General features: G+C 41.2%; 1 protein-coding gene across 1 annotated transcript; it reads right to left on the reverse strand.

Annotated features, from left to right (window-relative positions):
- Nucleotides 1-5,612: 5,612 nt before the first annotated feature.
- LOC107043832 lies at nt 5,613-6,617 on the reverse strand. Its single transcript, XM_015265483.1, has one exon. The coding sequence runs from the start codon at nt 6,615-6,617 to the stop codon at nt 5,613-5,615; it is 1,005 nt and encodes a 334-aa protein (XP_015120969.1).
- Nucleotides 6,618-13,094: the final 6,477 nt, after the last annotated feature.

Consider the following 13,094-nt stretch of genomic DNA (forward strand, 5'->3'; position numbering starts at 1 on the left):
AATTTATGAAAACCATGCGAAATAATGTAAAAAAATGATGTTTGCTCATAAAATTTGAAGATGATATGAATAAATGATGATATGGAACTTTTTTTTTCACGAACGCTGTATTCTCATCGGACTCGACTCCGACGAGATTGAAATAGTCTTAGCATTTGTTCAGTTATTTAGATTATTCATAATAAGGAAAAATTCAAAGTCGATAATTTTACTATAATGAAAAGAGGAATTGGCCAGTAAAACATTGTTGAAATCCATAATGGGTCATATCCATCTACGCTTATCCGTTCGTTATCGCACTGCAACTAAGGATCGAGTGATCGCCACAGATTTTTTATTTGTGAAATTGGAATGGCTTCCATTCGGCAGCTTATTACCAATGTAATTGGTAAAGAGAAAAAAAACGCATGGAGTAACGGTCACATGACTTCTGCCAAATAGGCTTCTACCCCTGCTTGTTGTTATTACAATGAAATATTCTCACTTGACCTATACATCCAAGGTAACATATTAGAAGAGAAACACGTGCATTAAATTAGTTCTAAACAGAATCTACGTTTAGTTAATGAATCAGCCCATAACTCTTAACAAGACCCTATGTCTATGGACATAAATTTACAGTCGTCACGGATCATAAACCATTAGTTTTGTTTAGAATGACGAAAGAGGCTAATACGCGAATTCTAAAATGGAGACTAAAATTAGCCGAGTATGATTACAATGTTCCATATAAGCCGGGGAAAATTAACTTGAATGCGGATGCATTGTCAAGAAACCTAGTTGAACAAGTAAATGTAACTCGTCGAACTTAATAGAAGAGGGCTGAAGAACCTCTTGATCCGGAATTAGAAGAAATTCGGGATATTTTAAATGAATCTGATCATGAAGACGAGTCTTTTACTTGTTATGCCCCTGAATAACGTTATGAAATCCCTCTGTTGATCCGGATAATATGAGGACACGAATGTGGTACATAATATCCGAAACAAAACAGAGAATGAAGAAATATAAATAATGTCGGATATTCGTGCATTAAATCCACATATATTCGACCAATATAGATAACTGGGGTGCAGCGTCAGCACTTTGCGCCCCGACGACTGGCCTTTACACGCGCCGGGAGACGTCACCCGATGCCTCGCAGGTATGCGACGAGGAATAATGACCTGATGGAATCGAATCCACAAGGGAATAAAAACCCGTGAATTCGTTGTCTCTTGGCCAGTTATTCGACGAGTCTTTAATTACCTTCTTTCTACTTATACTCGCCTAATACCTTCAGTATCAGACCGAGTTCTTATTTATTTAATAAATGGTAAATTAACCGTTCAAAACCGATTCCCAATAAAGAACATTATTTCTATTTTCTACTCGCTTGTGATTAATCTCTATATTGAACCCATCCGCTCAGGTCCATAACGTACTGCTGGAAAAATTCCAGATAATCATTTCAATGCTGGAGAAAATCCAGATGATTCTTTTCTTGCTGGAAAAAATCCAGATGATTCTTTTCTTGCTGGGAAAAATCCAGATAATCATTTCAATGCTGAATAATATCCAGATTATTCTTTTCTTACTGGAAAAATTCCAGAGATTCCTTGTGATGCTGGAGAAATTTCGGATGATCCTTTTACTGCTGGTAAAAAACCTGATTTATTCAAAAAGAAAAGAGGCAGGCCACCTCAATCAAACCTCAAAACTATAAATTATCTTAGAACCAGTCTGAATAATTTAAAGGAAATGGCAATTAATGAAAAAATTGAAACGATTTGTATTGCTGATTCCGATTATGTTAATAATTTTTCGTGGGAAGAAATTCTAACTTTGATTGAGGAACCTTTTAAATCGGAAAAGATAAAGATTATTGTCTGCCTTGGAACAGTTAGACACGTTCCTGTTGGGAAACGCGATGCAATTTTATACAAAATGCGTAATTCTCCCATTGGAGGTCACAAAGCGTATCAAAGACCTACAACCGAATCAAAAATAAATATTATTGGGAGAATATGAAGGCTGATATTCAACGAAGAATTGAGCAATGCGCGGAATACCAATTGAAAAAATTAGTTCGCGTTAAAACGAAACAACTGATGTTAATCACGCATACACCGGGTACTGTTTTCGATAAAATAGCTATGGACATTGTAGGTCCTTCAACTAAAACAGCGAATCAAAATGAATATATTTTCACCATTCAGGATCAATTTTCTAAATTTTCTACGGCGATATCATTAGAGAATCAAAAAGCGGAAACTATTGCTGATGCGTTTATTAAACGATTTATTTGTATCTTCGGATCACCGAAAGTAGGGTTAACTGATCAGGGAAGAAATTTTATTAGTTCAATTTATTAGTTCAATGACGGCACGAATAAATAAGCGGTTTAGAATTAAGAAATTACAAACTACCGCGTTTCATCCACAATCGGCTGGATCTTTAGAACGTTAACATTATGTTTTGGGTGAATATTTAAAGCAATATACTAATCAAGATAACGAATGGGATCAATGGATCGAATTAGCAATGCTTTCATATCAAGTATCGCGGTAGAGATACGTGATGAGGACGTATGTGTGTACTGTCAGCTACCTCTATACTTATTCCCAAGTGCCTTCCCCCTCTCCTAATACTCCCCGTTCCCAACAATAACAGATAGAGGTAGGCCAGATTTGACCAAAACAAGTCATTCGCTTCGTTTGTTTTGGTTCTCGATTCTCGCTGTAAACATCGAGATATCGAGAAAACAATCGAGAATCGATATCTCGCTATCGATGTAGAGAGGGAAGTGGAAAATGGCTGCCTGTTATTATGATTTACGACCTGTGGACGCCACGAGGCGTTATTTACTCGGCGTTAATTCTTCTTTCAGCGCCGTCTTAATAAATAAAACTGTAATTTCCTACCCTTCAAATATTTTTTTCGTTTTTTTTTCAATCAAATTGATATTTCTACGTCGTTTCTAACCAAAAATAATAAATAAAAAAAGATTCGTAAGAAAAAAAAGTAATTCATCCTGATTAGCAGAAATTAACTGTTGCCATTTTGATTATTCCATGCAATATTTACGGAATCCTTTGTTTTGACTCAAAATTGGGAGAGGGGGTGGCCATTGTTAGTGTTGAATTTATGCATGATTTTTTTGCAAGTTGATTGAAAAATGAAAAATAAAAATAACGAGAGATATATAAATGAATTCACTGTAAGAAAAAATGGGAAAATTATTTCAATGGATAAAAAACAAAAAGAAAGAAAATTTCACATAAAACACCAAAAAAAGTTTTGGTGGAAAAAGACCGTGTCAAGTCCGTATGATTGTTCGTTCACAAAAAATTAAGAAATCACGAATAAGAAAGCCAAGTCGATATTCGTTCATGTATCACTACAACATACGGTGATTGTGAATCAAAAGAAAAAAAACGTACGTGAATGTACTTGGCGTGTCCCTCTTTAACTATCATATTAATTGCCATTAGTTAAACCACTGATCAACATAGGAAGAACTATGGAAACGGAAAAGAATTCTAAGTTGTATGGGGAATTTTACACAAGATTAAGTGGCAAAACTCATGATTTACTCGCACTGAAGAGAATCGTATATGATTGGGAATGGGGAAGAAATGAATGGAGATTAGACTCTAGACCAATTTAATCTACATTTCATCGTATGTTCTTCAAGAAACTATATGATCGCCGCATAGTTTGAACAAAGTATATGTATATTTCGTGACTCCATACAAAAATGATAATAATGCCGGAATGAATGAAACGAATTAATGTCTACTCTCGTATACGTCTACCAGAGGAAGGTCAATGTCACTAAAGAGAGAAGTTTCAACTAAGGGAATGTAGTGAAGAATACTCAAATTTATTGAAGGTAAAATTAGGGAAAATGTATAGAAAATTATTGTTTGGACACGCCCAAATACGTTCACCAGATGAACTGTGGTTGCCATTTTTTTTTATTCACAATCACCGTATGTTGTAGTGATACATGAACGAATATCGACTTGACTTTCTTATTCGTGATTTCTTAAATTTTTGTGAACGAATAATTATACGGACTTGGCACAGCCTTTTTCCACCAAAACTCTTTTTGGTGTTTTTTGTCAGATAATACTTGCGTTCATGAGAGTACAAAATATGCACTTTACGAATTAGTGTTCGCTAAAACGGCTAGACTCCCATCAGAAGAACCGTTGCACGAGGTGGATAAATTGCCAACGTATGATGATTACATTGAGAATTTAGTCAAACGATTGACTGAAACACGAAAATTAGCTTACGAAAATCTAGATGTTTCGAAGCATAAATCAAAACATTATTATGATCAAAAGATCAACCCCGTGAATTTCCGAGTGGGTGATAATGTCTTTTTGTTGAGCGGACCTAAACCAGGAAAACTGGGGAATCAGTATGATGGTCCTTTTAAATTCTTAGACAGCTTTCCAGACGGGAATGTAAAGATTGTGTACAAAAATAAACATAAAGTAAACAGTAAAATGTCAGAATTAAAAATTCAGAATAAAAAGAAAATAATCAAAAAAAAGAAAGACCTTTCCTTTGACTCTGATTCAGATTATGTACCATAACTTCATATTTCAAGTTATTTTTATCACTGAAAATCGATAATTAATTTTTTTTCCTCTCCTTTCCATTCTATTTGATTGCAAAAAGATGATTCTGGTGAGATTCCTAATACTGTTAGTAATGTGAAATTATGTATCCGCGATAATTGGCTATGTTCGATGCTGGGTCTGAGATCTGTGGAAATTATGAGCGATGGGCGAGATAAAAACGGATTCTAACGGGAGCGGGAGAAGGTCTACAAATCACTGCACGTGCACGTCGGTCACAAAAGTCAATTTAATTATAAAAGTCAAATATTTACACGTGCTAACTTTAACCATAATTTACGAGATGGTCAAAACAAATGTGCGGGTCACAAAATTATTAAATAAACGCAGTTCACAGAATTTAGATAGCGCAGAGCAATTAGTTCTAAGAACTTGAGCAAAATAGCGACTTCGCGGAGGAGTGATATACACTGTACGATGCCCGATATGCAAAAGAGGCCGATTGAAAGACCGCAAGGTGGCAGGTGTCGATCATCGTGGGTCCAAACGTGCCCCAATTTAAATGAGGGCGTTCGCTGGACACCTGTCCATCAAGTGGTGCCTCAAGTGTCGGAGGTGAGAGGCCACTGGTCAGTTCAGTCAGTTGCGCAGGTCAGTGAGGAGAAGCCATGCAAGCATGCGAGAGGAGCGAGTGTGCGTGAGTGTGTGAGGAATACAATTCGGTGGAAAACTGAACACTCTCCCCCGCCGTCAGCAGCTGCTGACGTCACTGAGTTGGTCTAAAACAAAAAGAGATTAATCGAGCTCAGGACATAGATTTCTCGACAATTAATATCACCATCGTAGTTCACCAGTGACGGTCAGGTGTGAGTACAGCCGAGGACGTAGGAGGCGTAAATTCCGTCAGACCCTGGCAGACTCACGTCGACTCCGGACTAGTTGCCATAGAGAGAGTCGTAAATCCTCACCATGACCCAATCCGAATATGGACTATGAACTGAACTCGATGATGTAGAGCTGTCATCACGTGAGATGATCCTAGTTAACGCTGGTCGAGATGATTTGAAGTGTCGCTGGTCGAGACGATCTTATGTATCGCTGGTCGAGACTGGCAGTGGAGCGAGCTTCCAGATGGGCCGTTGCAGAGTAGAACTGGACGTCTTGATGATTGGCGAGGCCATCTCTACCAGGATGGCGAGCGATGACTCGAGCGAGAGGCCATTTCGTTGGTGGAAACCTTTCGTTGGTGAGAAGTACTACAGAGCCAATTCTGATGTCGTGAGATGGGTGGTGCCACTTCGAGATAGACTGTAGATACTGAAGGTAGCTAGTGGACCACTGCTTCCAGAAGTACTGAACCTTCTGCTGGATGAGCTGCCAACGAGATAGGCGAGTGACGTTCAAACGCTCCAGCGAAGGGTCAGGAATCCAAGTCAAGGCCTGGCCAATCAGGAAATGACCTGGTGTGAGCGTGCTGACGTCATCAGGATCTTCTGATAGTGGTTCCAGTGGTTGCGAATTGAGCACAGCTTCGATCTGCGCGAGTAAAGTAGTGAGTTCCTCGTAGGTCAATCGGGCATCGCTGATCGTTCGTTTGAGATGGAACTTCACCGACTTTACCGCGGCTTTCCATTTGCGTCCAAAGTGTGGTGCACCTGGAGGGTTAAAAGACCATCTGGTTCCATCGCTGAGCAAGAGTTGGGCTAGTTTGTCCGATTCCTTAGACGCCATTGAGAAGAGCTTCTTCAATTCCTTGTCGGCTGCCAAGAAGTTCGTTGCGCAGTCTGAGAACAAGTTCTTACAGAGTCCACGCCGGGCAACAAAGCGACGATACACAGCGATGAATCCATCGGCTGCGTAATCTGAGACGACCTCAATATTGACTGCGGACGTGGTCATGCAGACGAAGATCGCGAGCCATCCCTTGTACGACTTGTGACCACACCCCATCCACGAGTGAAGCGAGACTGGTCCGGCGTAGTCAACTCCAGTGTTGAGGAACGCTGGACCAGGGGTGAGACGAGCAACTGGGAGCTGGCCCATGAGCTATTGAGCTCTGATCCCTCGCTGTCTGGCGCATGGAACGCACCGCAGGATGAATGATCTTACCGGGGCTCTTCCACCGAGGATCCAGTAAGACCTTCTGAGTTGACCGAGAGTGAGCTGCATTCCTCCATGCAGAGTCCTGAGATGGGCATCTCGAATGATGAGCTGAGCGAACTGCGAATCCCGAGGTACGATGATCTGATACTTATTTTCGCAGTCAAGCTGAGCAAATTTCAGGCGCCCTCCAACGCGTAGAATTCCCCGGTGGTCCAGGAACGCTGTCAATCGAGTGAGTGAGTGAGACGAACTAAGACATTGCCCTCTGGACAAGGTCGTAAGCTCAGCTGAGAAGTGCGCAGACTGAGTGAGCTTGACCCAAAGCAGGGGGGCCTGCTCGATGTCACCAGGGTTCAGAGCTATTGCTAACGATGATCCAGGGATTCTTCTGAGACGAGCAATGACGCGCTGGCAGATGGCTGTAACTCGGAGCAGTTTGTCGAGTGAAGAATAGCGATAACGACACCAGGTTTCTCTTCAAGATCTGTTGATGCCACTGAAGCAAGCTCTAGAGATGGCCACGACGATGAGCTTTTCATGAGCCACGGTGGTCCGTGCCACCAGAGTTTATGTGCAGAGAGCTGAGCTGTAGTTAGTCCACGAGATGCGCAGTCAGCTGGGTTTTCCTTGAGCAGGAACGAGTTTCCATTGAGCTCACGAGGTCTCTTGTATGAGCTAGAAACCATTTCTTACGAACTCTGGTAATAAGCAAGTTAAGGGACTCGCCGAAGTACACCAATAATTTTTACATATCAATAATTATTAAAATAATTTAACGCTAGTGCAATTTACCATTTGAGTCGGACTCGTCGGGATAAAAAGTTCTACACACTGAAAAAAGTGTGAAAAATTGACTATTGGATCACTAGTGAAACAATAGGAAATTCTTTGCAATTAATTTATTAAGTTGAAAATGGATCTCAGTAACCTCTACTATATCTCATTAGAGAAAAAACATATCATTGAGTATCTTCGTGAGGTCGGAGTGCTAAAACCACACTCTCTCTGTCCGGAGTGCGGTGAACAGATGTACACCGACTACAACCTTAACATATTTCGATGCCAGAGAGCTCGACAAATTATTAATAACAAGAGAAAAAGGTTCCAGATTAGGTGTAGTAGAAAAATGAGCATTTTCAACAATTCAGTGTTGTCTCGGTCGAGAGTACCGTTACCTAATTTATTTAGATTAATTTTTACATATATTCATAATGATATCACCACAATCGAAACCCTTTGTTTTGAATCCAAGTTATCAAAGCAAACGGTTCGAAAGTGGATTAAGAGCATCAACAGTGTATTAACGCGGTGGGACAGCGATTGCCAGGTTGACCGTTTGGGCGGGGTGGGGATGATTGTGGAAATTGACGAACTGAATTACGGTGGGAGAAAGACGAAACTCGGGCGTAAGCCAAAGGTGAAGCAATGGATTTTGGGATTACGGGAGAGGGTAACGGGGAGACTTGTGGTCCTCAAGGTCCCCAACCGCTCCATTGAGACTCTAACGACGGTAGTGGAACAACACGTGAAATTCGGATCAACGATTTATACCGATTGTTGGTCGGGGTATTCCGGATTGACGGATAACTACATCCATTTGCGTGTAAACCATAGTGTCATGCATGTGAATTACATGAACGGGGCACACATTCAAGGTATCGAAAGAGTGTGGAGAGAGTTTAGACGTCTGTTCCCGAAGTTCGGTGTGAGGATGGAAGGTGTCGAGGAGAAATTGAGTAAATTTGTCTTCACATATACTGTCCCCAGGCCGGATAGGGTTAACACCTTCTTCCGGATCTTAGATAACTGCATCAATCCTAATCACGATTAATCTAGCCAATCACAGAAAATAATTTATTTAATTATTGAATTCTTTGAGAATTGGTCGAACAACATTTTGGTGAAGATTGGGTCTATTGGTTGAGTTCAACGGTTAAACTCGAAAAGAGTAAAAAAGTCAAAAAGAGCTGTTCCAACCGTATCATATTCATTTAATTATTTATATAATTTTTTTATCACTCATCAATCTTGAATTTAAATTCAATGCCCTTAGAAGGAAGGGTGGAAGATAAATAGATCGTTATCTTCAATCTATTACCCTTGGACGTTATACAGTTGATGCTTAGGCTCTTCTTTTGGGGTCAAGCATCAGTACGTCCTCGTCGTGATCCTGGGTTAGAAGCCAAATCTGATGCAATTCCAAATAATTGATGTACAGAATGTTATTATAATCTGAGACTTGCTTGAAATAATTTGAAAAAAAAAATTCGCTTCGCTCAATTGGTGGTTTGGTGGTTGGTGGTTTCCGCCTGTCGTTCACTGATTATTTGGAATTTAAAAATATTAATTACATAGCCATAAATTTATAATATAATGAACTCATATTAAGGAACTATTGGGCTAATTCTGTGATATTACTCATTTTATTTATAGCTTACACGAGTGGATTAATGAGATTCCCACTGTCCCTATTTCATTTTTTCCTGGACTCCCTCAGTACTAGGGGCTGCTATTGACTTGGATATGGGTTACCGTGACTAAGTAGCCATGGAAACAAATTTCGTTTCCCAAAAGGAACTGTATGTCCCCATTTACTTTTTATTAAAAAAAAAAACAAAGGAAGCAATACGAATCAAAAAGAAATACGAATGGAATATAATTTTTCTATATAGATTAAAATCGTTTGTTAATTATAGTACGGGTAAACGGCGAGTATTAATATCCCCAAATCTCAATAATACAATATATTATCATTTTATTTCTAGCTTACACGAGTGGATTAATGAGATTCCCACGACAGAAGCGATTATTCTGAAATACGAATGCAGGAAGAGGGCCCCGATCGGTCACAGAGGAGGAGCGCGACCGGATAGGCAACGTAAACAACAAAAAGAGTCGAACCTCGCGAGTAATCTCCCGTCCATTAAGATTGAAGGCACGAAAATTAAATTCAAAGACAGCGTTCGATGCCTTGGGGTACACTTTGACAGGGAAATGGGAGTAAAAGCACACATTAAACACATCACCGCGAAAACTGGCCAATTGTTCGTGCGTCTAAACCGTCTCGCATACACAAAATGGGGACTCGGATTCAGGGCTCTGCGCACGATTTATCGTGGCGTGTTTGAACCGGTGGCAGCCTATGCCGCAGGGTGTTGGCTGGACCGCGCCGATTCGCACGACCTTCGTGCGCTTCGGGCGGCACAGCGCAATGCCCTGTTAACGGTAACTCGCGCATACAGGACCGCTTTGCATGAGTCACTGTGTGTCTTGGCAGGAGCTCTACCGGTAGAACTACTTCTCAAAGAGAGAGAAGCGCGATACTTGATCCGCATAGGTAAGCCGGCCGTCATCGGAGAAATTGCGGAGCGACCGCGTAGGGCAGTACGCAGGGCGGGCGTATGGGGACAACGCGATCTCGATATCGATGGCGAAGAGGTCGAGATACAAGAAAACGACGACGAGCCAGATCCGGTAACGCAAATTAAAGATAAAGTTAGGAGACTTTGGAAGGTCCAGTTCCAGGGAGCGGAGGATGGTCGAAATACCTTTGCTTTCTTCTCAGATGTGCTGAAGAGACTCGATTGCAAATTTGTTACTCCTCACTTCTACACTTCGCAAGTTCTAACCGGGCATGGTCAATTCCGGGCTTATCTTGAGCCCAGAACCCTTGCCGATGGGAAGAGTTGCGAGTGCGGCGCAGACATTGACAGCGTACAACACTTCCTCCTCGATTGCCCGGAGTATGAGCCGCAGACGGAATGCATCGCTCATCTCATAGGGAATTATGGTTGGCCAGAGGCGGCGCAATCCCTTGTGTCGTCGAAAGAGGCATTCACTGTCTTTGCAGAATTCTGCAAACAGTGCCTATGGCTTAAGCCAGAGCACTGGAACGCTGTCAACGAATTCGTCTGTCGCTTCGACCTGAACTCACAGTAAGGACTCTAATTGGAGCTTTATTGTGACAGGAACTAAGGAAACAAAGGCCCTGACCATTCCTCCTCCACAAAATCCGAGCCGATCAGTCAACACATGTCGGAGGTGGGGATCATGGGGTTGGGACCCTGTAAACTTCTCAGGACTACCCCAACTCCGATTGGCTCCAAATAAATTCTCCCCCAACTAATGAAATCTTTTACTTTTCAGCATTTGCAAACTTCTCTCTCTATTTTATTCTATTTCACATACTTTACCCATCTTTGAGATGCGCTAATCTTTGTGAGCAGTGCGCCTCAACACTTTAAAAATCCCCACTCGCTATCGTCCCATTTCAAACGAATCTGATGTGTCAGGCGGACACTATAGGACTACCGCCAAGAGGTTCCCCGTGGGTGCAATATTGGAGTTAGATCTTAACGTCAATAACGCAGTGAAATGTCCTCTGGCTACTTACCGTGATACCAGCCAGCAGATTGGGATTTTTCCAGTAACTGGCGTATGGTCCACCGTGACTAGGTAGACATGGAAACAAAATTCGTTTCCTAAAAGGAACTATATGTCCCTATTTCCTTTTTTCCAGGACTCCGTCAGTACTAGTGGCTGCTATTGACTAGGATATGGGCTACCGTGAATAAATAGCCATGGAAACTAATTTTGTATCCTAAAAGGAACTGTATGTCCTCATTTACTTTTTATTAAAAAAAAAANCATGGGTACCAGTCCATTCAAAATTGTACCCTGGAGAGGATTTGACTTCCACGGAATGCGCTCGATAATACTGCGTTTCGTGTGTTCCGTCAATTACCGCCGGGGGGAAGGTGGCTGGTCCACCTTTCGAGCGCCCCCTTTTCTCTCTTAGTAGTTGAACAGAGCGGGTTCTAGATCAAGCTACCCCTCACCAGCAGGTGGCAGCACGATCGTCGAATATTCTCGAGCGATGACGTCATCGCTGAGTCACTCAAGGGGTGATAACTTGCGTATGTGGTGGGGGGAATTCTAGTATGACTACATTTCGGGGAGGGGGTGTTACGTAAACCTTATCGAGAGTTGTGTGCAATAGTTGATTTCTGGAAGAGGGTGGCATGATCGCAAGTGTGGTGCGAGTCGTCTCAGTTTAAGGGTGGGGGTATCCATATGACTCAGACCTCGAATGATGACTCACCAGTTCGCGCAGTGGGGGTATTCGCTAAGTCATGTTAAGGCTTGTTTGAAACATGATACGATAATAGGGTATGGGTTCATGCGAAAAATGGTGTGGATATTTTAGTTTATCCAGAATATTCATGAATTCGCTAGAACTTTTTAAAGAAGAGGGGAGTCCTTATAAAAGCCACAGCTTTCACCAATCTACGCAGTCTAGAAGTTTTAAGTGTTACCTCCACAGCTAAGTTTAGTGTGAAAATGTGAGAAAATGTATTGCGTAGATGTGCAAGGCTTTCAGTACCCAAACAATAAATTTATCGTGAAAGAACTAGCAATTAAGGCTGTTGAGAAGAATGAGTTAGCTTGCCTCCACTACGAACCCCCGTGCGAATGGGATGATTTACCGCGAAAGTACAAGAGGACGAATCGGTGGCTCATTCAAAATTACCATGGGATTCCATGGACACCAGGCAACTCACCATATCATGATCTTCAAAATGACATCTCATTAATCACAGCAGACGCCAAATTAATTTTTGTTAATGGTCTACAAAAGAAACAATGGCTGGAGTCTTATACAGACAAGCTCATCATCAACTTAAATGATTTTGGATCCTCGAAAGCGAAGGATATAATCGTCCCCAGATATTGGATTCACAATGAACATAGCATCATTAATAACTACACATGCGCACTCGAAAATTGTCAAAAGTTGGAACATTGGTATAAGATATACTTCACATCAACTTTGGATCCCCCCAACGATTTCTACAAATGTATACAAGATATGCAGAGAAGAGAACCCAATTCTCTAAATTTCATGAAAACTTTTTGAAGTGAAACTTCTTTAGGGAGGGTACGAAAAATTTCAGCGCGACACGAAAAGTGAAAGGTTTTGAGGGGAACGGGTTAGTCAGTAAGTGGGGGGCTAGTCAAGCGTAGGGGAGCCGCGCGTGAGTGAAGAAAATCCGAGGCGACACGAAACATGTAAGGATCGGTAGTGGGGGTAAGCCTAGAGTGGGGCCGTACGCCTTGCTATGCCTGAGACCAGGGATGGGCATTTCGGTCTAGAGACAGTTTTTTACATTACGACGTGAAAAACTGGCAATTTATCTATAGAATGTAATAAATGTAAAAAATGTAAAAAACTCAAATAACTTGAAATTTTGACATTTGATATTGAAATTGAAATTTGAAATTGGTATTGTACATTTAAATTTTGAGTTTAAACGTGAAATTGAAATTCTAAATCAGGAACGCAAAATTGATATTTGAAATCTGCAATTGAAAATTGGGAAATTCTGAATTCTGCATTTTAAAATGATGAACTCTGAA

The sequence above is a fragment of the Diachasma alloeum genome, unplaced genomic scaffold, assembly GCF_001412515.2.
Source record: "Diachasma alloeum isolate Michigan unplaced genomic scaffold, Dall2.0 Dall_scaffold_00639, whole genome shotgun sequence".
Taxonomy (NCBI): Eukaryota; Metazoa; Arthropoda; class Insecta; order Hymenoptera; family Braconidae; genus Diachasma; species Diachasma alloeum.

Coding starts and splice junctions, on each gene's coding strand:
- LOC107043832 (XM_015265483.1), bottom strand. CDS start 6,617: ATGGGCCAGCTCCCAGTTGCTCGTCTCACCCCTGGTCCAGCGTTCCTC.